The sequence below is a fragment of the Arctopsyche grandis genome, chromosome 2 (assembly GCF_051622035.1).
Source record: "Arctopsyche grandis isolate Sample6627 chromosome 2, ASM5162203v2, whole genome shotgun sequence".
NCBI classification, from domain to species: Eukaryota; Metazoa; Arthropoda; class Insecta; order Trichoptera; family Hydropsychidae; genus Arctopsyche; species Arctopsyche grandis.
The window spans coordinates 16245491-16271787 of NC_135356.1; the positions used below are offsets into that span (position 1 = coordinate 16245491).

The following is a 26297-nucleotide window of genomic DNA, read 5'->3' on the forward strand; positions in this document are numbered from 1 at the left end:
AACATATAATCCAATTTTTCCCAAACTATTGATTCATAACAAGTAATTGGCAATAAGTGAATAAGTATACGTATTTATACAAACTAATTCGACTAAACAAAAGGCTAGGAATTATCCTGAAATTTTCCAAGCCTAATTTACTACTACTTCCCAACTGTTCCTTTAACTCAAGACGATTGTACATATGTATTTATATGTCAAAAAAAGTTTGTAAATATGGTCTAGTTATAAATATGAAAATTAGTTCACAATCATCACTGATCTTCATGCGAAATTTAATATTTTACAGAAATTTTAATGTGAAAAATCGCAATCCCATATAATTGTCTCATGAACATATCAAATTCTTCTTTGGTTTGATCAATGAAAGTAATTTTTATTAATAAGTAAGCTTTTAAATAAATAGACCAATCACTCCAATCAAGGGATTTATTTTAGAATGTCCGATATTCACCTTATTCAATATGCATAATTTATATTATGAACTAGATGAACCTGGCATGCGTTGCAATGCCACAATAACGCATGCAATTCCCATTGTCGTTGTCGTTCCCGTTCTCGTTCTCGTTCCCGTTCTCGTTCTCGTTCCCATTCCCATTTGTCGGAAAAATGCAGGCAGCGAACACATTTGAAATTATTTAATTATTTGTTTATTTTACCCTAACAACGCAGGTCGCGACGCGAAAGTATTTGAAATTATTGCGTTGCAATGCCACTCATTCCCGTTTTTCCCGTGTCCGTTCCTGTTTTTTGGCGATTTTTTTTTACAGTACGCTTCTGGACATGCATACAATAAATCCTGAAAGTTCTATCGTAATCGGTTGAGTGGTTTAGGAGCTTATACGAGACGGACAGACAAAAAGACATTCTTATATATGTATATAGATATTATATTTGATCATATGAAGCACAAATAATTCGAAAAAAAAATTATTTTGTAAATTTAATACGCTTTTCTTTTTAATATTTCGTTGAAAACTAGTTTATACTAGTAAATCAAATTTATTATGTTAATATGGATAAAAAAAAGGGATCCTGAAACCACGGCACACAAGCCAGAATGCGGTCCATGAACAAATCTCAACTCCAAAAATTCTACAAAAACCATAAATAGTAAATATAAACCATTAGATTTCTAAAATGTCTAAAATAATGTAGAATCTGGATCATTCTAGTATTCCTAGTATTTATTTCTCCTCCCTCTACCCAAAGATTTCTATATTAGAGTGACTGTTACCCCAGGAGGTAATATAAATACATAGATTAATGCAAACTTTCATGTAGTATGTATAATCTATCTCCAAACACAACATATGTATGTAAATACATACCATAAATTCAAACCTACATATGTACATATTTCTAATAATAATATGAATAAGTAAAACAAAAAAATAATAACACTATTTTGTGTGTGATTTTGTAAGATTTATTATTATAAAAAGTGAAAATGTTACTTGAAATGATGTCAAAAAAAATTCATTTATAATTGCTATCTCCTCAAAATGAAATACAAAATGCAAAAAACAACGATAAAAAACCTCAAATACTGTTCGCAGTCTTGTTGGTAATAACGTTTTGAATATATTCAGTGACATTCTGAACAACTTCAGTCACATTTCGCATAGGATCAACATCGGTTCCATTCAACACTTGAGAAACGGAAGCGACGCTGTTGTCCCCAACATATACATCGATGATATCTTCGATGGCTTTCTTGGTACCGAAGATGAGAGCCAATACACCAAAAATCAAAACAATCAAATTCTTCCACGCAATCCAATTGTATCGACCAAAGCCCACATCCCAGAATGTAATCATCTCTATTAACACAGGAATTATAAGTCCCAAAATGCAGAAACAGAAAGCGCCAATCAATGAAACGAACGGAGCTATCGTCGGTACAGCTATAGCAAGCAGAACGGCTGCCGACACGATGACCGTTCGCATAATATAATTGACGAGCATTGGCCTCTTTGTGAACTTATCCTTGATGCCGTTCCAACCAATTTCTAGACACACGTAGAATTGAAGACCGAAAGTACAGTAGACAGCGACTCCAATAAGAACGAGTACAATTTGAACAGCGCTAAAATAAATTGTAAAATTAGATAAATCTATATATGTACATCAAAATTGAACTAAACAAGCATTTAATAAATATAGCTTACATGTCTTCTACTGGCAAATTTAAGATTATAGACGGTTTAACCGCATCTCCGTGACAAAGGTATCCCAAGAAACCTAGAGCGATGTACAGAAGTGTAACTCCAGACATTCCTCTATTCAAAACGCCACAAATTCCAAGGAAGTGTCGTGGTGTCTTCATGCTATTCTCCAACGGCATTACCACTCCGATGGCTTCCATGGCAAATATAGTTAGAGAGAAAAAGTCTGGCCACAGGTTGATAGGACCAACAGAGTCGAGATCCTTGAATGTCTCTGGCTTCATGTTCACTACTAAATAATAAATAGTCGTGCCCAAACTCAAACCCATGAAGATGTTTGCAATCATCGACACCGGTGCTAAGTATTTCAAATTGGGAATCCATGAAAGTAAAATCAGCGGAATTAAGAAGAATAAGATCATGACCCTCACATCAATCTCTGAGCCAGTGAGATGAATTACAACCTGAAACAGATTAATAATATTTGAAAAACAGAAACCACCACATGTAAATATAGGTATAATGGTGTCACGACAAAACGTCTATGTCGTTGGACGTTTTGTCTGTAGATGTTTTGTCGTGGAACCACATATAATACATACATATGTATGTACATTTATTGTATTATACTCTAATAAACTTAAAATAAGACTAAAATATTGGTTGTATAATTTTACATATTGAGTTGAGGATTCATTTATACTGAAAATTTTCTATATTATTCTCACTTAATGCAATTGTCTTATATTATATTATAGGTTTTTGAGCTCTTTTTCCTATTATGCTGTAGATTAAAATTAGAATAATATAATACTATAATTACTAACCAAATTAAATTAAATTGTAAAATAGAAAATGATCAGTAGATCAGTAGCTATTAAAATAGATATAAGATGTATTGTGAACATAATTTCGTAATAATAAAAAGCATTTAAAAACCAAAAAAAAAATTATATGTATGTTTGTACAACTCATATTGATTGGTTGATAAGGAAATTTTCTATTTTGAAGAGCATATTGACATGACTACAAATTAATTTACTTGATAATACTTAATTAAAAACAATATTTTTCAGTATATATGTAATCAATATTCGAAAATGTACAGCCATTGTTTGAGACTTTTTAAACATGATAAATGTTATTATGTGTTATGTAAAGTACCTTATTGAAATGTTCAGCTATAATCACTGTGTAAACACTGCATGTTAGGAAATACGTCAAAAATAGACAGATCAATATTAGAATTCTGAAAAGATATAATATTATTTTATAGAATATTCATATTATTTATAATATTCATATATTTTTCAAAACATTGTTTAAAAAATATTTATTATGATAGAAGTAATTTTATCATCAAAACTTATAACCAAAATAATGCTACTGCAACGTAAGCATTTTTTTTTAGTTTTTAATATAATCTATATAACCTGGGCTTTTTTGAAAACAAACTGACTTATTGTCAAGTTTTTTATTAGAAAAGATTATATTGAAACTATATTATATATAGAATATTTGTTTGAAACATAAAAAATGCCCAGAAAAAAGGAGCCGGAATGCCGATCCACCGCGTTACATAGGAAAAAAAGCCCATATAACTATATAACTATATAGTTATATGTGACTAAATGTAATTAATATTAAAATAGCTCATGTCACAATCGCATCGTATTTAAAGGAAATTCAAATGGAAAACTCATAATTACTTTGACGAATATGCATATTTCTTCCCCCATTTTGGTCCATTTGCAAAAGCAACCTCAGAAACTTCTGAAAAACTCATTGCCGTCACCTTTTTTTTTTTATACAAATAATGTGCACATTTAACCTGAAAAAAAATTATTATTAAATGTATTAATAAAATTTAACTTAAATATACATACATACATAACTATTGTTTTATATTCTAATTTGGCTCATATTATATGAATAAGAACCCAAGAAAATTATTATTTTATTTGAATATTCATTTTGAATTATGCAACTTACTAAAATATAACAGCAGTGTGTGCAAACAAGAGCAACCAAAAGTGTAAAAAAAATACCCAACACTAGACCGGCGCTCTTAAACGCCAAAGGCATTGATAAAATACCAGTGCCTAAAGATGCCTTTAATAAATGTGTGACGGTATCACAGTCCCTAAAAAAAACATTTAAACATTTTATTTATAATATTTCGTTTATTATTATATGATTTCGACTAAAACCGGGAGAAAATTTCTTACGTTGTGGGGTGATCCACTTTTCTTTCAGCAAATGGATCGAATCCTCCATATTCAGTATCTGTATTCACTTTATATCTGAAACACATTAAAAGTCAATAAGTAAGATTACATAACATTTACTTCAATTCACAGAGATTAGATAAAATATTTTATTTTAAACTCACTCGGATGTTATAGTTCCCTTTCGCTTTGATCCATCTGATGGTAGAAAAGTTTCTAATTCTTGTGGAGGCGGTAGTGCTCCATTTGTTTCCTGTTAAGTTAAAAAAGTAAAATCAGTATTACATCATCTCATTTATATACATATAATTTAAATCAATTCATTTCATAAAAGCATTTTACTAACTTTAGGCATTTTTCCTTCAGAATTTCTTCAATTCAGTCTCAAGTAATCTGAAACAAACAACCAATAATATTTACATTTGTATGAATATCTGTACGCACATTAGGGTTTCTGTATTCCTGGACTTTTTCAATTCCCGGGACGGAAGGAACCCGGGATCGTTCTCGGGATTCCCGGGATCCCGAGACACGTGTAAAAAAACATTTTTTATATATAAAAAAATATCTATTTACAAAATATAAAAAAAAGTAAACAATACATAATATAATATATGTATTAACTGGAAAAAAATGTAATTATAAAAGTAAACTTATTTAAATAGCTTCTTAAGAATACTAAAATATTTAAATGAGAATCCGAAAGCCTATTTCTAGATTTGGTACAAAAATTTCCAGCAATGGAAAAAACTCTTTCAGTTTCAGTCGAAGTTGAGAATATATTACGATACTTCGTGTATTTGATTTATTATTTCCCTTCGTGCAGTCTTGAAAATGTTGTATATTTCCAAGATTTTTTTTAATCCAATTCCCGGGACTCGAGACAAGAATTCCCGGGACGCGGGACAACAAAAATTTCGTGAATTCCCAGGAATGTTTGTCCCGGGCTGGAATGTTTGTATCGAGATGCAATTTATTTTACATATGCATATTATTATAATATCATACATATATGTATGTATGTATCTAAAAATATAAATGGCTAAAAGCTAAAGCATTTAGAAATTATATATATATTCCTCAAGAAAGAGAAAAGAGCTCAGCAATACGAGCACTCGTCGTAAACTCTTTGGTTTTACAAGAAATATAATAGCTAAAATTTTATAATAATATTATCACATAAACTCATACGCAGTTATCAGTTAAAATTATCGCAAACCAATGTCGAAGTAAAATATTTACGTTCGACTTACTGAGCGTTGCAAATCTTATCAAGACATTTACATGTCATGATTTTGATTTATTTGGATTGACAGATGGAATGATAACGGATAGAAAAATCGTACTTATACAATAACGATAAATGAACCGTTGTAATTGAAAGTGGCATAAGTCCACTTTTCTTAATTTCGAGAAATATGTTTTTGGCCTGTATATGCTTTTGCGTGATGGTGTATGTATAGAGAGGTCAATATTGGCAGTGATACGGAACAATCTAAAGACACTTGTCAAATAACTGCCGTCGATATTGTAAAATAAGAATGAACGATATACATACATACATACATAAATCAAAGTATGTAATATTAATGAAAAATTCAAATACGGACCAAAATTTCCTCTAAAAACAAGATTGTATACAACAATCATACGCACATATAATCACTAAAATACTGATGACCACATGATATGTATTTTGATTCACAGTTAAAGGAAGATTGGATAAAAATTTATCAAAATCACTCAACCGGGTATGACAGTATTTCCTCATACATCTATAGATTTAAAAAAAATGCTCGAGTACAAAAAAATAATACGAAATCAAATGCAAACATGTATATGTATGTAAATTGATGTTAGAATTTATGTTCATAAATAATTAGAGGATTCTCTTTCATTGGCAATTAAATAGGTATGATTTTTCAAGATCCGGAGCTTGATAAATGACAATGGATTGAACAAATTATCATTGCCTTTGCTCATATTAATAATGATTCTAGCAATGTGTACATTGAAAGCCATCAATATAAATGTTGAACCTCAAAAAAATGAAAATATCAACTATGCACTTGAAAAGTAAACTTTTAAAAGTCTTATAAGCACAGTTTTAATGAGAAATATTTTCAACGACAATTAGATTTCTTATTTTCATATGTTGTCCTATCGAAAAAAGACTTATCTTTATCCATGTACATTTTGTACATCTAAAAAGTGTGCGCATTGTTATCGCAAATGCATAACTTTACATACAAAACTTAAATTTACTCTAAAATTCCTAATCGCTCTGAATACGAGCCAAAACGTATAGACTATCTATCATAGAGCTAGCTAGCTCATCACAACAAGAACCCACGTATTGGAATACCGACTAGCAATGACGCCACAGAGGAATTACATAAAGACAAGAAAGAGATCATGTCACAGCCAAGCCTCCGCGGAATAGAAAGAAGGTGTGGACATGCTATAACCTATGACGAACATTCGCCAAGCGAAAATATTAACTTGTGTGGGTGTGACTAGAGAAAAATAACGACTCGGAATTGTGAGCCAATATTTTTCAGCATTTTATGCAGATCTTCATAATAGTATAAAGATACCATTGTGCACACGGTAAACAAACGTATCGCAGGTTACTACATACTTTAAATGAACACAAAAGATACATGTTTCGCATTATAATGCGTCTGGTTATTCAAATTTGAAAAGTAAGCAGTCATGAGATCAAATAAACATGTTTTGAAGTTGACCTGACTAACTTAAATCAAATCTAACTACATATGTATGTATGTTTAAATAATATTGTATAAGCTTTAGTTTATGTTGAGAAATTCAATAAGTATATTTCTTCATTAAATGTTTTTGGTTTAAAAATATCATAGCTAAGTAGCTAAATCCTATTATCTAATATATAATTTCGAAAGAGACTTTGTACTTAAGAGCGCTGTACACCCGAAACTTTAATTTTGTTGCCGTTCCTTTCTTCGATATATATATTGAGAGAATGCGACAATATATATCAATATAAATTTAGTGAGTGTATGCGACAGTTGCGCTTCGACCAGATAATACGTATTTTAAATCGACAAAAACGAGGTTTCGTATTCTTCTATTTTCTCCACCAAAACTGGACCAATTTTTAAAAAAATTTCATCATCGGTATGAAAAAGATATTTTCTGTGAAACTATGCGCGTATTTTTTTTTAAATCGACCGTTAAATAAGCACGCTGGACTCTTTTCGTGGGTGTAAAAAAGAGGCGATTTTATAGATGTTTGGCGGCTTCTAGCTCCTATAAAAAATAACTAATCAAAAAAATAAAACGATAGATGCATCCCAATGGTGGATATCCATAGCATATTAAAAAATAATTTATCTAGTGCCATAATTGAGGAAGGGAGAAGTGTAATACGTTTGTATGAACAAGGCGCTGGTGTCCAGCCCTCTTAAGGTTTGGTTCGTAAAATCCGTGACGGCATCGAAAAAATTTAATTTTCTTTGACGACGATATCGATTTCGATTCAGTTTTCAGTTCCAAATCCAGATTCCTTTTTCAGTTCCAGATTCCTGTTCCGGAGTCCTGTTTAAGCGGTTTATATTACAAATACCGAGTGAAGCCGGGTTAAACCACTAGTATCCTATATTATTAAACAAGCAATTCTTGTGTATGTGTTTATTAATTTTATCTTGATAAAAAGCCTAAGAATTCAGATGAAATTACTCTTTTCTAATGTAAACAATATCTCTATGAATCTATGCACATAAAAATGTACATATGTTGCCTGAAAGCTTACGCCTATTTAATCCTGTTATTACAGACAGAATATTAAAGTTGAAAATAAATGAATTATTAATAAATTTGAAAATAAACTAGTATATCATACATAAATTTGATTTTTTACAGCCTTGGTCCCCGTAACTAAGTAATGTTAGGTTTTCAGATCACAACGATAAAATATTGGGTATAAATTGTTAGTTTTTGCATCGGTATAAACAAACAATACAGATGATCTATTGAAATAATCTACAGTTTAATCAGGTGGTCGGCTGATTAACGATAGGCTAGAAATAAACACTTTAACGTCATAAAGCATTGAACGATCCGTTTTGTTTTATTGCAAAACAAGATAAAAAGTTCATCAATATTACATACAATGTAACGTAATCGTAATAGATGATAAGCTTTAGGGATATGTGTAAAGGTAAAGTTATGATATTACACATCCTCATACGTAGAAATTGTATTATTATTACAAAAACAACAGCTATTCTAATATACGAATACAATATGTATTTATTTCCAATTGACATAGTATATTTAAGTATACAAAATAAAGCAACCTTCATTTCATATGACAAGTTTTATTTTATTAATGTTTCGATGTATGTATACTCAGTATATGTACATACATCTATACTGGTCACGAGAAAACTGGTCACACCCTAAAATCGGTCTACCAGTTTTTTCGTGATCGATTTTAGGGTGTGACCAGTTTTAGTGTGACGGGTGATCACGTGTGACCGATCTAGAGCGACCAGTTGTCCTGTGACTGGTTTACATATGACTAGTAGTCCGTTTACCAACGGTTCACTTTGACTAACTCCTTTGCATGGTATAAATATTTACATATAATTTAGTAAATTAATCGCAATTGCATATCCATAAAAATATATATGTGTAGCCATGAGATGAGACGTTTCTAGGCGATTTTTATTATTTGTGATACAGAAAATAGTATTATGTACATAATGTCAAAATAATCAACATAAAAGAACACGTGACAAGTACTTATGTATGTAGGTTCATACATACGTACATATATCGTAAAATTTTAGATATTATAATAATAATGTTATTCGTTATCTTAAACCAACCTTCGAACATAAACATAAATATTATTATTTTACGGATAATTTGTTACGAATGTCTTATCTGCATACATACATACATTAATAATAGTTAAGTACGTACTAGGACACAGTTACGTTTTTTTGCACTTAAGAATTCGCCAGATATAATTACAAACTAGTGTTATGCCCGATGAATTATCATCGCATGGGCATATTAAATAAATAATAAATAAAATCAATGTGAAGTGCTGTGTTCGATCCGCACGCGGTCGTATTTTTTTTACATACCTCCTTTACGTTTTTTCAAATATATTTATATTTAATTGTTTCATATTAAAAAAAGGTAAAAACTACCTACATATTATTAACAATATAAAACACCAATAGAAAAATTAATTAATTAAATAAATTTTCAATAGACGGCGCTAAGAGACTTATTTCCCTAGAGGAACATTGATTACAAAAAGTATATACATATATAGAAGCTTTTTGTTGATCTGTTATTATAATCGCACGTTTTATTGGCAGTGTTTTAACGGTGATGTTCATATGTCGAATCGAAACGACTATCATAGTACGGCGAGCGTTATCTTACACAGACACACAAACTAGCGCTATTATATATATGATATCTATACATATGTATATTGTTAATGAAATAAACCAATAAAAAATTTGCCAACTGCCATTAAAAAAAAATTAACTCGAAACGCATTTTTATTTAAAAGATGTTTCACATTTCCCTTCAATATTTATTTGTGACAGAAATTATGCATAGTTTTTTTATAATCGAATTTAAATAGAAATCAAATCGCAGTGTTATGCAAAATGGTATTCAGCAGTAAATATGATTATCTAAATAAAAACATAATAAATGAACGATTTTAAAATAGTGTATATATAATTATAAATATAAAAGTACATATTACACAACCGTTTTAATTTAAAATTCTTATATACATACATTTATAATATTATAGGTTAATACAAATGTACAAAACTGACATCCAAAATCAACGCGCTTTATTGGCGATAAATGTGCTTATTATATATAGATTTATCAATCGAGTGAAACAAGAAACCATAAAAAACTAACCTGTCCAGTATTATCGATTTGAATTCGCACGTTTAGAACTCTCGCCTAGACAAGAACATGGCCAGCTCACAGGGCGTTGAACGAAGCACCAAAAGAAAACCAAAACCAAAACAAATTGCGGTCGGCAACCTACGAACGACAAATCCAGACATAAGTTGTCACATCTCGCGTAAAATAGAACGAAATAGTAAAAACAAATCGCATTTGCTAAAACCTAATCGCCAAAATATATACATATCTACCTGCAAGTGCACTTACGTACGTGGAGGCAAGTTGACTCGCATCGGTAGCAGAATCGAGACTGAGCTCTTTTGTGAAAACGGTCGAAATTGAACGAAAATAGATGCTTATTATGTATATACATATATTATGTTATGACTCTGGCAAATAATGTTGCTAAACATAAACCAATCCAAGTCAGACACATATGTATTTAGTTAACCTCAATCATCAAACCTTAATGTAAGTCAATGTGTACGCAAACAAATAACATATGTATGTACAACAAGTTTAGTAATACAAAAGTACGTACATATACGTATGCACATATAATATAGTTTAATTTAACAATTGGCGTTTTTATTTTAAATGGTAGTCTCGTCGGAAGTCATTGAATAAAAAAAAATTGAGCATGACTAAAAAATATATATGAATATTCCGCAAAACAATTTTTTACGATAAAATATAAAATATTCTAACTTCAATTACTAAATAGTGGAGCGACGCGACACCGAAATCATCCTAACATAAGACACGTTAGATTCTAATTTTATGTTTATTGTACTATAAATACATACATAATACTTTCAAGTGTGTATTACGCTGTTGTGCCTTTAATTATCACATTTTATTTTAAATACTAGTCTTGTGCCCGTTGAAATTTTAATGGGTGGTTTCGGAAAAAAATTTATACATGATTTAAAATAAAGTTACAATACGAATAGTAATAATTAATTGGAATCGGAATTGAAACAGGTGTCGGAAATCTGAACTGAAACAGGACTTGAGAATCGGAATTGAAACAAGAATCGGAAATCGGAACTGAAGCAGGATTCAGGAATCAGAACTGAAACAGAATCCATAATTGAAAAAGGAATCCGGAGCTGAAAAATGAATCGGGAACCCGAACTGAAAAAGGAATCGGGATCCGGAACTGAAAAAGGAATCGGTAACCGGAACTGAAACGGGAATCCGGATTCAAAACTAAAAAAGATTTACTAATTTTGAATTAAGTTCGAGAGTTTTATTTCAAAATGAGTTTAAAAATTTAATTCTACGGATTGTCAATTCACCTGACTCAGTGATGATATTTTTTGTGGAATTTGACAGTTGCGAAGTTATCATTATTGACAAATTATGTAGCTAAAGAGCAGTATCAAAAAAAATTACACATTGCCAAATTCTATATTTAAAACTGAAATTTAAAAATAATTAACACGACCTTGCATTATTTTAAGACTAAAAAATTACTTTTCAACAATATCTCATTTAATTTTTTTTGAGGAATGTCATTTATATGTATATGTTAACAGTCCAAGTGTACATTTCGTTATTTCATGAACATATTAATTAGATCATATACGAACCAATCAGGCCAGATGAAATATACACAAAGAACAAATTGCCAAACGAACTAGTTGGTTTATGTATGAACAAACTATTACAGTATGTTCATAAACAAACCGAAGTGAGCACTTGGACTATAACAATTTGATAAATAAGAGATATTTTGACTTAAAATAAACATTAATGGTAGAAGAAGAAACAATACACAAAATCCAAGCATATGGATAGACGTGTAGTTATATATGTACATACATACATAAATATACACGTATGCAAATGCAAATTGTCTACAGTTTAAAGTTCAGTGAAGTTCAAAGTAATTATTAATTGCAAAATACGATATACAACGGAGTACTTTATCCTCAAATAGTACATACATTTATATACGTATCTATGTATTACATATGAATGTATCTACATATGTATTACAAAACATGTATCAAATATATACATACATACGTACATACATACACGTGCTTTTTTTTCATTACTTGAGCTGGAGATCAATATGACATCGCATTAAACAGAAGTCGCAACCATACTTTTTATTCCCATTATATGGCAATAATCGAATACAATAAAAAAATTCATTATATGATAATATTTACAAGCACTTACTTTAAAAAACTTGCAATCTCGATGTTGAAATGTGTGAAGTCGTTGACAGATACTACTAATCACGAGTCACCAGTTAGTTATCACTAGTTAAACGTGTGTTTTCAAGCTTTTTATAAATAAAATCAAAGTTTTTTTCATTTTCATAACATAAGAAGGAAAAATTTGACTGAAAGTTTACATACTGTGTGTAAATAAGTATGGAATATCGACTCGTAACTTTTTTAAAGCACGTTCTTTTAAAAAAAATATGCATATATGTACATGTTTGTTAGTTGTTACCATGATAACTATTTTTTTTCTAAAACGGCAACATTTAGTTTTATGACATTATTATTTTTTTGAAATTAAGTATATAATTATATACCCAGCAGTGTGGCTCGGTGTTTGCGTTGATATTTAGCACCGAGAGGTTGCCGGGGTCGATCTGTGCTAATATTTAATGCTGCTGGTCAGACTTGAATATCTGTGCCTCTAAGTCGATCGTTTCCTATCAGAGTTTGCCAATTTATCTGATTTCATTGTTGAAACGGTTCCTCCATCAAATTGGCAAATACTCATCCTACCCGCTATGTTACAAATATCTGTAAAAATGTATGTACAAGTCTAAATCCATAGATGACTCTATGGATTAATTAATGAATTGTTAATTTCGTGTTCTTCGGCCTCTCGAAATACAGCGATTTATGTAATAAAAAATTTTGCAATGTTTATAATTAATTGTCTAGGAAGGCACATTGGGAATACCCTGTTTCGCCTTTCTGGTATATTATATACTAGCTGTAGTACCCGGCTTCGCTCAGTATTTATAATATAAACCGCTTAAACATGACTAATCTAATAGTTAACATTTTATTAAAAAAATAAAAAAATAAAAAAAAATTTAAAAAAAAATAAAATAAAATAAAAAAAAAAAAAATCTAATTTTTTTTTTGCCTTCTAGGGATTCGCCCTCAGCGCCTTCCTGAGCCTTTGCCTTTTAGGTCTGCGCCCCCTTCGGGGCCTCCATGCGGTAGAGCTCCATAAGGCTGAGCTCCATAAGGTTGCGCCCCATAAGGCTGCACCCCCTTCGGGGCCCCATGCGGGTGAGCCCCATAAGACTGCGCCCCCGCGGGGGTGAATCCATTGAATCGAAAAAAAACAAATCGGCGCCTATGAATCGAAAAAAATAAAATCGAATCACGTGTTCGATGACGTCACCGATCTACGGACGACGACGAACCAACGAACGAAGGATACATATATATATATATATATATACAAAGTCTCTTTCCAAATTATATATTAAAGATAGATACATGTAAAATAAAAATTAAATTAAACAAATAAACAGTTAAAAATGAGTGAAACAAATAATGACATATGTACATAGAATATAAATTTGAAACGATATAAATTTAATTTTTACCAAAACTTCATGTAATCGACATTTAAAAACGACGTCTAAATACGGATATTTTTTTTAACCGTGTATTTTTAAATATTTTGATTGTATATTTACCAGCCACAAAACGTAAATAAAATTATATATAAATGCGCTATTTATATAATTTAATTTCATCCAATCATATCTCGGCACAACGAACTTCAAAGGATATTACATGGTTTCATCATGATTAAATTGAAAACCGCTAAGTAAATTGTTTAGAAACCACAAAAATACCTCATTATATTAGAAATTTTGTTATTTCGTTATTCGCAATAGCGAAATTTTAATTTACATATAATATGATAATATTATAAATTACATAAATGCACATATACATACATATAAATATATAGCAAAGGTCGCAAGTACAGCTATAACACAATGATAAGTCACAACAAATAAAATTTAGCAAGGTTTCTTGATTAAATTTATTGCATGTGAATTATTTGTAGAGCACAGTGGCGTCTCATAAACATACATACATATATACACATATAAATAAATCTAATATCAAGGTTGGTGAGACTAAAACAACACTTCCTCATTTATCATGAGTCGTCAAAATACATATATGTTGGTGGAGAGGAGGTAGAGGGTGAGAATCGCAAATACACTTATACATCTTTGGGCCCAAATAATCTCATTATAATAACTACATATATGTACATACATATATAATTGGGTATATACACATATATACTAAATCGAGTTGTGAAAAGTAGAACATCGACCGACAAATCGATAATACACCCACACATACACAATATAACCACATACATATGTATATACGTATGCTATTTTCGAAACTTGCTGTCGACTTACTGATTAGTTGAATAATAAAACGCGCGATTACTGTACTCATTTGACGGTACACGCAAAACAGCGCGATATTTCAAATTAAAACATGTCGACTCCTGGCGCCATCTTGTGATCATTTTACATATACAATATATATATATATATATATATATATATATATATATATATATATATATATATATATATATATATATATATATATATATATATATATATATATACATATTTATTAACTTAGAATCCCATCGATCATAAATCAAAGACTATTTCACTACCAAACTATTATTGTACATATAAAATATGTAAATATATTTCGATATAATAAAAAATACAAATTTCAATCTGGCATTGATTGATATGAAGAGGTAATCCACCGATGACTATAATTGTTATAATAGAAATTTTGTCTTGGCTGCCATTTGTCTTCTTCACGAGATCGTGATTATAAAGGGGTACGATTTAACTGTACATTCAGAAAAATACTTTGTATCTTAAAAAAAATGTTTGTGCATTAAAATTTTGCATTATTTTCGGTGCATTAAACAATCTCGTATTGTGCATCGAATAAAATATTTTGGCATTATAAAGTGACCATTAAAATATATGAAACGATCATTCGAAAATATAGATTTTAGCATTAGAATAGATACAAAAAGTTTAAACTGTCAAAAGTGTTTACTTTTGTTTACGTATTACTTATGAATATGAATGATATCAGTTCGTAGAGCCGAAGCCAAGGTCGTAGGTGTCGAAGGTCGCAAGCCGAAGAGTAAAAAAGAAGGAATCCAGTAGAGATAAGTTGGTCGTATTTTGGCCATTGTAATACACATTTAAGTAGCAAACATCCGCTTTTTAAGTAGCAAATATTTTTTCAATGATCAAAGCAAAGTTTCTAATACAATCTGTATCCGTCATTTAAAAATGCACACATTTTTTTTTGTAATGTACAATTTTTTTTAAATGCAGTTATTTTATAAAATGGACGTTTAAATTTTTCCCATTATAAAATTCACACTCGAACAATTTATTTACAAGGCTTTTTGTATATGTTACAGCCCAAGTGTTCACTCCGGTTCTTTCAAGAAAATACTAGTGTGTTCATACACCAACTATTGCTTTTAGTTTAAGTGTCAGGTGTCGCATGAAATGCCTGATAGTTTGTGCACGAACAAAATATAATAGTTCGTTTGTCAATTTGTCCTTTTATGTACACTACATAAAACTGGCCAGATTGGTTCATGTATAAACTGAATAGTATGTTCATGAACGAACGAAGTTACAATAAACTACCTCTACCACAACTGATGCTTGTTTCACTCAAATTTCGGAAACCAACCTACACGTCCAAGCCAGAGTACTTTTATCAATAGAAACAGCAATGACTAAATAGTAAAATTGCATTCTCAAATTTACCAATATTAAAAAAAATAATAATAAAATAAGCGATTTGTGGCCAATTCTCACGTATACCATTATAATCCTAATGTTGATGAAATGACAGCAAACTATCATTATAATTGTATATGAATAAATAAATATTTATTGTAATAATAATAATCAACGGATCTCATCCGGCTAAAAACAAGTTTACTTCATTATACATACATTGTAATTGTGTATTTTATTATAATATATATTCAGAAAATAGTGGGAATAATTAACAAAGCGATTTGTCCATCGTAGAAATAACTGCAAGATTATTTTGATTAAAAACTAAGTATATTACAATTAATAAAATACTTAAAAATAACCACAATGAATCTAAATAATATTTTAATTCATTCATAATACTGTTACCTATGTATGTATTAAGTGGTGTGTCGTTGTGATGAATAATCACAATTTTTGCTGAAGTTTAATGTTTCGGAACTTAAAAATGCCGAATCATTATAATAGTCACCTAATGTAATCGTCTATTACAACATAAAGAAAGAAGATCCAAATTTTTCTTACATATACGGGTGTGTATTCATTAAATAAGTTATTGTATACAAGCCAACGTCCTCTTACATGAGCGTATACAAATTTTCCGTTAAATCTAAATACATTACGCATTTGGTATTCACGTCGAAGTGTAAAAGCATGAATTATGCATACTTTCAATAGTAAGGCACGACCTTTCAAAGACAATGACGATAGCAACCATTCGAAATATCGATATTGTTAATAACTTCGGACAACTGCACCGTTGCATTCTTAAAACACTCCACATCTACAATGTCTATGTGACATACGATTATTGATAACATTAGTGAGGAACCAAACGCTAGCTCGTTCAAGAAATCTTCTACGTCAATTGAAGCTTTTCGCATTTGAAAAAGGTTTGTGATCTGGTACGAAGCACGTCACTGTTCACACTTTTGAACATCTGGATAAATATAGACAGCGGTAAAGATAGTAACTATGCCGTAATATTATACGAAAAATCGAATTCGAGTCCAGGTCAAGATCGTGCTCAAGTTGAACAAGCACCAATCTATTCCACAAATGTGGTTCAAATGTAGATATACAAAAAAAATGTTACATACCACACTCGTACTAGAGATATTGAAAAAACCTTGTTTTTCATTCGTATGTACGAGCACAAGATGTAAGTGGAAGACAAACATAGTAAAATCGGTGATAAGAAAACGACAAACAGTCTCTCAATGGCGATAGGGACTGGCCGCAACGTATCTAGCAAAACAATATTGTGAAAAACATTGATAAGTAACCGCAAAATAACAATAGTTTAATAGAATGTTAACTCGCAGATATACTTGCTATGCAGCGCCGTAGAGAGAAAATCCGGGCACCGGTGAAAATTAAAAAATCCGGGCATATTTAAAAAAAATTTCAAAATATGTAAAAAAAATTGATGTGGGTATTTCAATTAATATCGTTGCTTATTAATAAAAATATATTTCATATTAATTTATATATATAAATACAATACAGTGAAACATATGAAATTAAAAATACAACAATAAACTATAACAACACATAAAATGAAAAATTAAATAATTAAAACATATGTATACACACGTTAAAAATATTTTCATTTTAAAAAAATACTGCCGTCATACATTAAATGAAAATTAAACATATAAAATTACATAACATAAAAAACCGTAAAATATCAACTTATATTATTTATGGAAAAGCAGTTACATATGTAGTAGGTAATAATGTATTGAATTTGGGATTATTTTTTCTGTGAGAGCTTTTTAAAATGTCTCTATATACATATATGTATGTACATACTTCAGATTGATACATGTTCATTATGGGTTAAACTAAACAACAGTTGAATAGTAAAAATGAATTCGTAAACGACAAATATTATTGATTTAAAAACTAACTTCGATTTTAAATATTTTAAATCCAGTCTATCGTTTGCAACTATACAGCAAAATTTCAACGTGTTTGAATAACGTATTTTCCTACAAACAAACAGATACTTTTAACGATTAAATTCAATTATTTATTAGTATATTTCTGTTGAATATACTAATAAATAAATGTGATGCACGTGCTATTATAGGAATAGCACGTGCATCACATTTGCAATTTTAAGTTACAAGTTTCATAGCAAATCTCGTACTTTTAACTATCCGCTTGTTACCTGCTTGAATCGGCCAAGGGTTATTTTACTTATTTGTTTTGGATATTGTGACGAGGGAACTGACCATTCTGAATACCAGAACAGATCTTTCCCTAAATTTTATTATGCCATAAGCTTCTGCCATATTGACCTAATTCAAACTAGCATAACAGGTACACAACTATCCAATGCGGTTATTTATTTTAAAAATATGTGATAATCTGGTAACAATATCTTATCTAATCACAGTTAAATATATATTTTTACTATACAGCGATCGTGTAAGATGCATACTACATAGTTTGTACATATTATATATTATTATATTATACTTTGTTAGGCGAAAGGAATGAAATGACGATGTGGTTCAATGCACACTATTTAATATGGCCGAGAAAGAAGTAAAGTAGTAGCCACCAACGTGCTCGAATCGTCCCAACCCCGCAGGATGGTGACCCAAGCTCGACGAAGTCGTAGAACCCCTTACTAAATGATTAATTAATTTGATAATTTGGTCCAAAAAAGACATAAAAATAACGAAAAGTCGTTAAAAAAATTGAACTTGATATTATTATAGTATATATTTTTTTCTTTTAAATGTACCTAATTTTCCGCGAATTCTAATGAAGGAAAATGTTAAAAAAAAAACCGCTTGGAGGTGTGCACCTGTGTTTCAGCCCCCCATAAAAAAATCCTGGGCATGGCCGTGAAATGGGGTTGATTTAGAAGTTGGTTGAATTTCAAACATTCGAGTTCACCTTTACGGTGAATGATTCATAAACGTGAAACGTTGGAATTGCGTTGGACATGTTACAGAAGTATGATATTATTATAAGAGAAATGTGCCAGTCGTCCGAAGCGCCACAAATAAATTGCGTTCTAGTTATTTTTTTCTACATTTCCACACAACGTTTAATATACATAATAGACAAAATTGTGAGACAGAATTACCGAAATGATTAACAAAGTGAAGTATTTACGCAGCCGGAAGTTGTGCACATATGTTTAATCCATCAGATGTATTTATGTAGCAGACGTACGACTTATGTATGTATTATATGATACATTGATATTAGAAAAAAAAGACGATCTGATGATGAATAGTTTTTTATTAAATTGCACTTCGTATCCCGTGTGCTAAATTAGACCGCTATAACGACTGGTTCACAGTCCATTGGTCAATTGATTGGACAAGATGCACTTGCAGTTGACACTTCCCGTGTGTAATTAACGTGTTAAAGTTCTGCAGTATATTGGTGATCGGCCAACCAACCTGGCCGCAGACAAAGCAATCTGATTATTTTTGAGCCTCAGAGTCCTCGGACTATGACGGGAATAACATTTAATGCATGACGTATGACTATCGCCAAAATCTATTGTATTCGTCGGAATATAATAAAATGACCGAGCTAGCCAGCAGCATAGCTCGGTCTTTAAGCTTCTGCTTAGCGTCGAGAGGCGCCGGGTTCGATCCCATGAGCTGACCTTGATTAAAAATAATTTTTCCGAGTATATCTGTAGTGCTGCTGGTCAGACCTGGATATTTGTGACTCCAAGTCGATCGTTTCCTATCAGTTAACCAATTTTTTCTGATTTCATTGTTGAAACGGTTCCCGGTAAAATTGGCTAAATATCCTTCCTACCTACTATGTCACCACTATTTCAGATTGATTAATGTACAATAAAATTTACAATTCATAGATGTCTCGTTAATTTGCGAGTTTTTCAGTGTCTCGTAATTCAGCGACTTGTATAATAAAAAAAAATACTGCAATGTTTGTAATTGGCCAGGAAGGCGCATTGAGGTTACCTGTAAGGCCATCCTTATTTTTTTTACTTTATTATTTTTATTATTTTATCCTGTAAAAAAAAAAAATATATATATATATATATATATATATATAAACGGAGTTCGGTCTATCGTGTCATGCGGGGAAGACGTGCTTTTGCGTTCTCCCCGCTACTACTCGCTTAAACCCGGCTATTGCACGAAATTAAATCTAAAAACTTAACCATCCACTCACTTATTTTACTAATTGCATCATAGTATAATTTAAGTGTAAAAATAATCAGCAGATCGGTCGTAAATCGTATTTATATCAGTGAATTCGTAAAATTTTGTCATATTAGTTTTTTTTTGTGTCTAAAATCTGTGCAAAGTCAATACGGCCGGGGTATATTCGTAATATCTCCCTACCTGAATACAAAAAAAAAAGGTCCTTTCCCGTCACTAAATAGTTTGTCCCACAGAAGCAATAAATCTTCCACATAATTGCTTCCAGCAAAATTTTTAACGAACTTTATTTAATAACAAGCAGAAACAGTGTTTCCCAACTGTCTATCAGTTATTTTCCATATTTAAATTATATCAAAGTAATTCGTGTAATTTTATATTCTTTACTAAAGTTATTATTAAAATATTAAATTGCAAACCGCACTCACATATATAAATCCGTTGTCTCCAAAGAGGCGTCTCACGATAAAGATTTGTAAAAGTAGTATAACAATTGCTAATCTATTATTATCATAACTAACTACTCCCACTTACAAAGTAACCCTGTTAAATGGCATGTAATAACCCATAAGTGATCCAAGTGATACCTAGGATGAAAATCCGACACCTGACCTGAATACAGAGAAGAGTCTACGGCGGTTATGACTCAATCCTTGAATGGAATTCTCTCTCAAGTACCGCCTTTTTCTCAACACATCTTGGATAAATGCGAGAAAAATAATATCCAAACCTCCAACAAGGTAAGAGTGACGATGGATGATAGCTTAGCTAATAGAAATCTGTATGTAGCTACATACAATGTAAGAACGTTATCGAGTGAAGGAAGTGTGCTTGCATTAGAGAATGAATTAGAAAATATCAATTGGGATATAGTAGGACTTAGTGAAGTAAGACGAAAAGAGCAAAACCAAATAATCCTAAAAAGTGGTAACTGTCTCTACTGGAGAGGGCTACCAAATGGTAGAATAGGAGGAGTAGGGTTTCTTATCAATAAGAGAATAGAAAGAAATATTATAGAAATAAGCGACATATCGGAACGTATATGCTATATAGTATTAAGAATCTCGAGCAGGTACACTTGTCAAATCTTCCAAGTGTACGCCCCCACATCTAGCCACCCAGATGAGGAAATAGAAGACTTCTACGAAAAAATACAGGGCGCATACGATAATAGCCGTCACCACTTTAAAATAATCATGGGCGACTTTAACGCAAAAATAGGACAAAAGGCAAATACAGAAAGAGCAGTAGGCAATTTTGGTACCGGCCAAAGAAACGACAGAGGCGATCGCCTCATAGAATTCGCAGAACACAACAGGCTCTTTATCACTAATTCATTTTTCAGGAAAAACACCAACAATAAGTGGACTTGGGAGAGTCCTAAAGGAGACAGAAACGAGATCGATTTCATCCTAACAAATGCCCTGCACTCCGTTAAAGACGTTAGTGTTTTAAGTAAAGTAGATATAGGTAGCGATCACAGATTAGTCCGTGCCAAGATGGCCATTAATATAAATTGCGAACGTAGGAAATTAATAAAAGGATGTAGTAACTCTCCAGATTTCGCTCAACTAAGGTCTAGGAAAAAGGAATTCGAACTCGAACTTGGAAATCGATACGGGAAATTAAACCCAGAAGCAGACATCGAGGAATTGAACACTGTAATTAGTTCGGTTCTAACCTCAACAGGTAAGAAATTAGGTGGATTCAGGAAACAGATTAAATTAAGCAAAATTTCAGCGGAAACAAAAAACCTAATTAAGCATAAAAGGAATTTAGATAGGGATAATAATAAGCAAGAATACAATCTAGTAAATAAGGAAATTAAAAAGAGAATAGTCAGGGATGTCAGGGATTTTAACAGCAAGCTAATAGAAAATACCATTAAGAATAACCGTAGCCTGAAAAAGTGCAAACAGGATCTTTTCTTAGGCAAAAACCAAATGATCGCAATCAGATCAGAGAGCGGAGTAATAATTAGGAATAGAGAAGAAATCATAGACAGAGTTTACACGTTCTATGCAAAACTATACGAGAACGACAACGGCCAATTCCCCGCTCTGGAATCGACACACGGCCAAAGGGTTCCTGCAGTATTGCCTAGCGAAGTAGAGGCCGCGCTAAAAACTGCAAAGAACGGTAAAACCCCAGGGGAAGATAATATTCCCATTGACTTACTAAAATGTGGCGGCCCCCCCCTAATTAATATCTTAGCTAGGCTTTTCAGCAAATGCATCCAGAACCAAGCTATACCAGAAGGATGGAATAACGCAACTATCATTTTAATACACAAAAAAGGCGACAAAAGCGATATCAAGAACTACCGACCCATTAGTTTACTTTCAGCGGTCTACAAGCTTTTCACGAAGGTTATTACAGAAAGGCTGAAGAATATCCTCGACGAGAACCAACCTATAGAGCAGGCAGGGTTTAGGGCAAATTTCAGCACAATGGACCACCTCCAAGTAGTTGGCGAACTAATCGAGCGCGCCAACGAATATCAACGGCCATTGTGCCTAGGTTTCGTCGATTATGAGAAAGCCTTCGATACAGTTAGTCATAATGCAGTACTTAACGCTCTACAAACACAGGGAGTGCCGGAACCCTATGTGGGACTGTTAGCTGCAATATATAAGAATGCCACAGCTTCGGTTAAAATTTTTTCAGGTACAGATAGATTTAGCATAGGAAAAGGAGTAAGACAAGGAGATACAATCTCGCCCAAGTTATTCAATGCGGTGCTTGAGGGAGTTTTCAGGAACTTGGATTGGGATACAGCCGGAGTAAGCATCAATGGTCGCTTTTTGAGTCACCTTCGGTTCGCAGACGATATAGTTTTAGTAGCTCGTGATTCAGCTGACCTACTTATCAGACTAACACAGCTGGACAGGGAAAGTAGAAAAGTAGGATTAAAAATTAACGTAGATAAGACTAAACTAATGTTCAATAGTTATTGCATGCCTGATAGCATCCCCTTAGATGATAAACCAGTAGAAGTAGTAAATAATTATTTATATTTAGGTCAAATAATTGACATGTCTGGTAGTAAAAATGAAGAGATAAAGAGACGTATGAAATTAGGGTGGAGTGCATTTGGACGGATGAATGCTGTTTTTAAATCAAAAATGCCACTCTGCCTGAAGAAAAGGATCTTTGATCAATGCGTTTTGCCAGTGATGACGTATGGATGTGAAACTTGGACACTGAACGCCAAGATGCAAAATAAAATCCAATGCACTCAAAGAAGTATGGAACGCTGTATGCTTGGCATAACGAGGAAAGACAGGAAGCGGAACACGTGGGTGAGAAATATGACAAGGGTAGTGGACATAGTGGATAGAGTGAAGAGATTGAAATGGCAATGGGCGGGTCACGTAGCTAGGAGGAAGGACGAAAGGTGGACAAAAGAAGTGCTTGAATGGTACCCGAGAGAAGGCAAAAGAGTAAAAGGAAGACCGCAAGGAAGATGGGTGAACGAAATTAGGAAAGTGTGCGGAATGAGATGGATGAGTGTTGCGCAAAACAGAGACGAGTGGAAGCGTGTTGGAGAGGCCTTCATCCAGCAGTGGATGGCGAATGGCTGTAAATGATGATGATGATGATATATATAAACGGAAGGGATGTGTGTATGTGGGTATGTGGTGAGTGCATCGACAAATATAAAGATTTAAAAAAAAAAAAACAAATTTTTGAATTATCAAGGGATAAGTATACCGTTTTAGATTCCTATGACGACTTCGATTACGATTACGACGATAATTGTTTGTTATAATTATTATACATATACATTTTAATAGATGTACCGATTCCTTTTCCGAAACTGCCCGTTGAATTATCAACGGGCACGACACTATGTAGTATACGATAAAAAGTGTCAAAACATACTATAACTTGCAAAATTCGTTATTGTGAATATTCGCCGAAGGTAATTGGAAATATTTACGAAAGTTCCAAGTACAATAGTTTCCGTAAGGGGCTGAGAATAACAAATGAGCTCGATCTCTGAAACGCAGATATTGTGGTATATATGTATATGTAAAATATAATTTGAATCGATGCAACTTATTTACTGTGCAGCTAGAAAATATTTTTAAAAAAGTCAGTTTAATATTAATAATGTCATAACTAGATGTAGGACCGGAAGCGCGCCGTCTATTGTTCCATTATTGTAAATGCTTTGTAAAAAAGGTTCGGCAAACCTTTAACAATGCATTTACAACATGTGAACAATGAACAGCGCGCTCTGGGTCCGCTCTTTAGTCATAAGCGAGAATCTCTACAGTGAAATATGAGATAACTGTTCAAAGAGGTAACCTGTGAAGTTAAATAGGGGCGACGAGTAAATCCTTCTAAAAGCAGCTGTCATCACGTCGATCTGATGATTGCGATGTAATTTTTTATGTTTTCGTCATGTCGGTGACATTTGCTTACTTCAATGGAATGGAAAATGACAAAACGATCCGAAGAGCGTAAGTGGTTAAAAATCAGCTAGTAAATTTCGGACGGCTAGGAATTTCATATAACTAACCAACTTGGTTAGTTACATATATGAAAATCATTTGGTTAATCCAATTGAAACTAATGAAAAGCTTGTGAAACTAATGAAAAGCTTGTGAAACACATTCGCAGTGCAAATATTGCTCCGGGAACAAACATTAATTAATTTCCAGCTACTCTGCCAAAATTCCACGCCAGGTCGCATTGATCTAAGTCGTACTTAACTTGATAAGTGGGAAAAAATTTGCGTAAAAAACATAGACCTATTTCTTCGGCGTACAAAAAAACTATTATTAAATAATTTAAATGTATAAAAACCACATCACAATTAAAATTAATAAGCACACGTTGGATATTAATTAACATTTTTTCGAGGATAAAACCAATGTATGTACATATAATCAATTGCGTTTTAAACGGGCATTTAATATACATACATATGTAGGTTTCTCATTAGGTGTACCATGAAACAGTCATGACCTTTGAGATATCAAAGCGCCAAGGAAATCCTATGGAAACCACATCACAACGTTCTCATAATTCCTGTTTCGGCTAATATTAAAAAAATTACAAATATTGCAACCCAGGGTAAACGTATATATATATATATATATATATATATATATATATATATATATATATATATATATATATATATATATATATATGCACATAAAGGTTGGGATAAACGATTGAGAATAGCTTAACATATGCCTGATAGTTTGTGCATGAACAAACTAGTTCATTTGTCATTTTTTTTTCTTGTGTAAACTATAACTGTAATATTATACATACAATGTTTTCAGTAGACAATAATTTCGATTTGAGACTGAAATGTTACTATGTATTTATTAAAAAAAAAAAAAAAACAGCGTTTATGAGAAGCTTTCAACATGATATGCAGCGAATACTGAACTTGCGTGTCGCTCGTAATGCGAATCTTCTGGTTAATTAGCATCGTCCGGTTAATAAGTGCATACAATTGGCACGAGCGAAAACCAATAGAACCAACATTCGTAGCACGCAAACAAACCATAAACGGAAAAATCCAGGTTGCGTTACATATTTTCGTGCGCGACTTGTTTTTCAGCTGAAATTGAGCATTTTCGCGTGCATGTATGCCGATCGCGTTAGGGAAATTTGCACAAGCGAAAAACACCGGGTCGCCAATAGGTTGAAAAACTGCACTCACCTTCATACATATATGGAAACTAGAGATGTCAGTTTATTTTTCGAATCCACTGGTTATATTTAGCCGATTTTTCTACCGTCTGACGCGTTTTACGCAGGCAGGCCCACGCTGAACCGCGCACACGTGTTAACTAAGTATATGTATAATAGATATAATACAAACACACAGACTCCCATTCATTCACCGTGCGAAATGTTTGAAAACCATCCAACACTTCCTGATAGCCTGTTGGTGGCCCACTTT

The 26297-nt window shown here is 32.0% G+C and overlaps 1 protein-coding gene across 5 annotated transcripts in view; it reads right to left on the reverse strand.

The window, feature by feature from the left end:
* Positions 1-422: 422 nt before the first annotated feature.
* path (solute carrier family 36 member pathetic) overlaps positions 423-26297 on the reverse strand; it is a 37016-nt gene continuing 11141 nt past the window's right edge. Inside the window, exons 1-10 of one of the 5 annotated variants that reach the window (XM_077445755.1) lie at positions 10598-10647; positions 10340-10468; positions 4743-4789; positions 4561-4649; positions 4397-4471; positions 4161-4311; positions 3878-3999; positions 3333-3417; positions 2172-2632; positions 423-2089 (exon numbers count right to left, since the gene is read on the reverse strand). In XM_077445755.1, coding sequence (XP_077301881.1) covers positions 1543-2089; positions 2172-2632; positions 3333-3417; positions 3878-3999; positions 4161-4311; positions 4397-4471; positions 4561-4649; positions 4743-4751 — 1539 coding nt within the window. In that variant the 5' untranslated portion in view covers positions 4752-4789; positions 10340-10468; positions 10598-10647 and the 3' untranslated portion in view covers positions 423-1542. Of the gene's footprint in view, positions 2090-2171; positions 2633-3332; positions 3418-3877; positions 4000-4160; positions 4312-4396; positions 4472-4560; positions 4650-4742; positions 4790-10339; positions 10469-10581; positions 10648-26297 lie in introns of those variants that run through there. The other 4 variants (XM_077445757.1, XM_077445756.1, XM_077445754.1 and 1 more) reach the window with 4 other exon arrangements.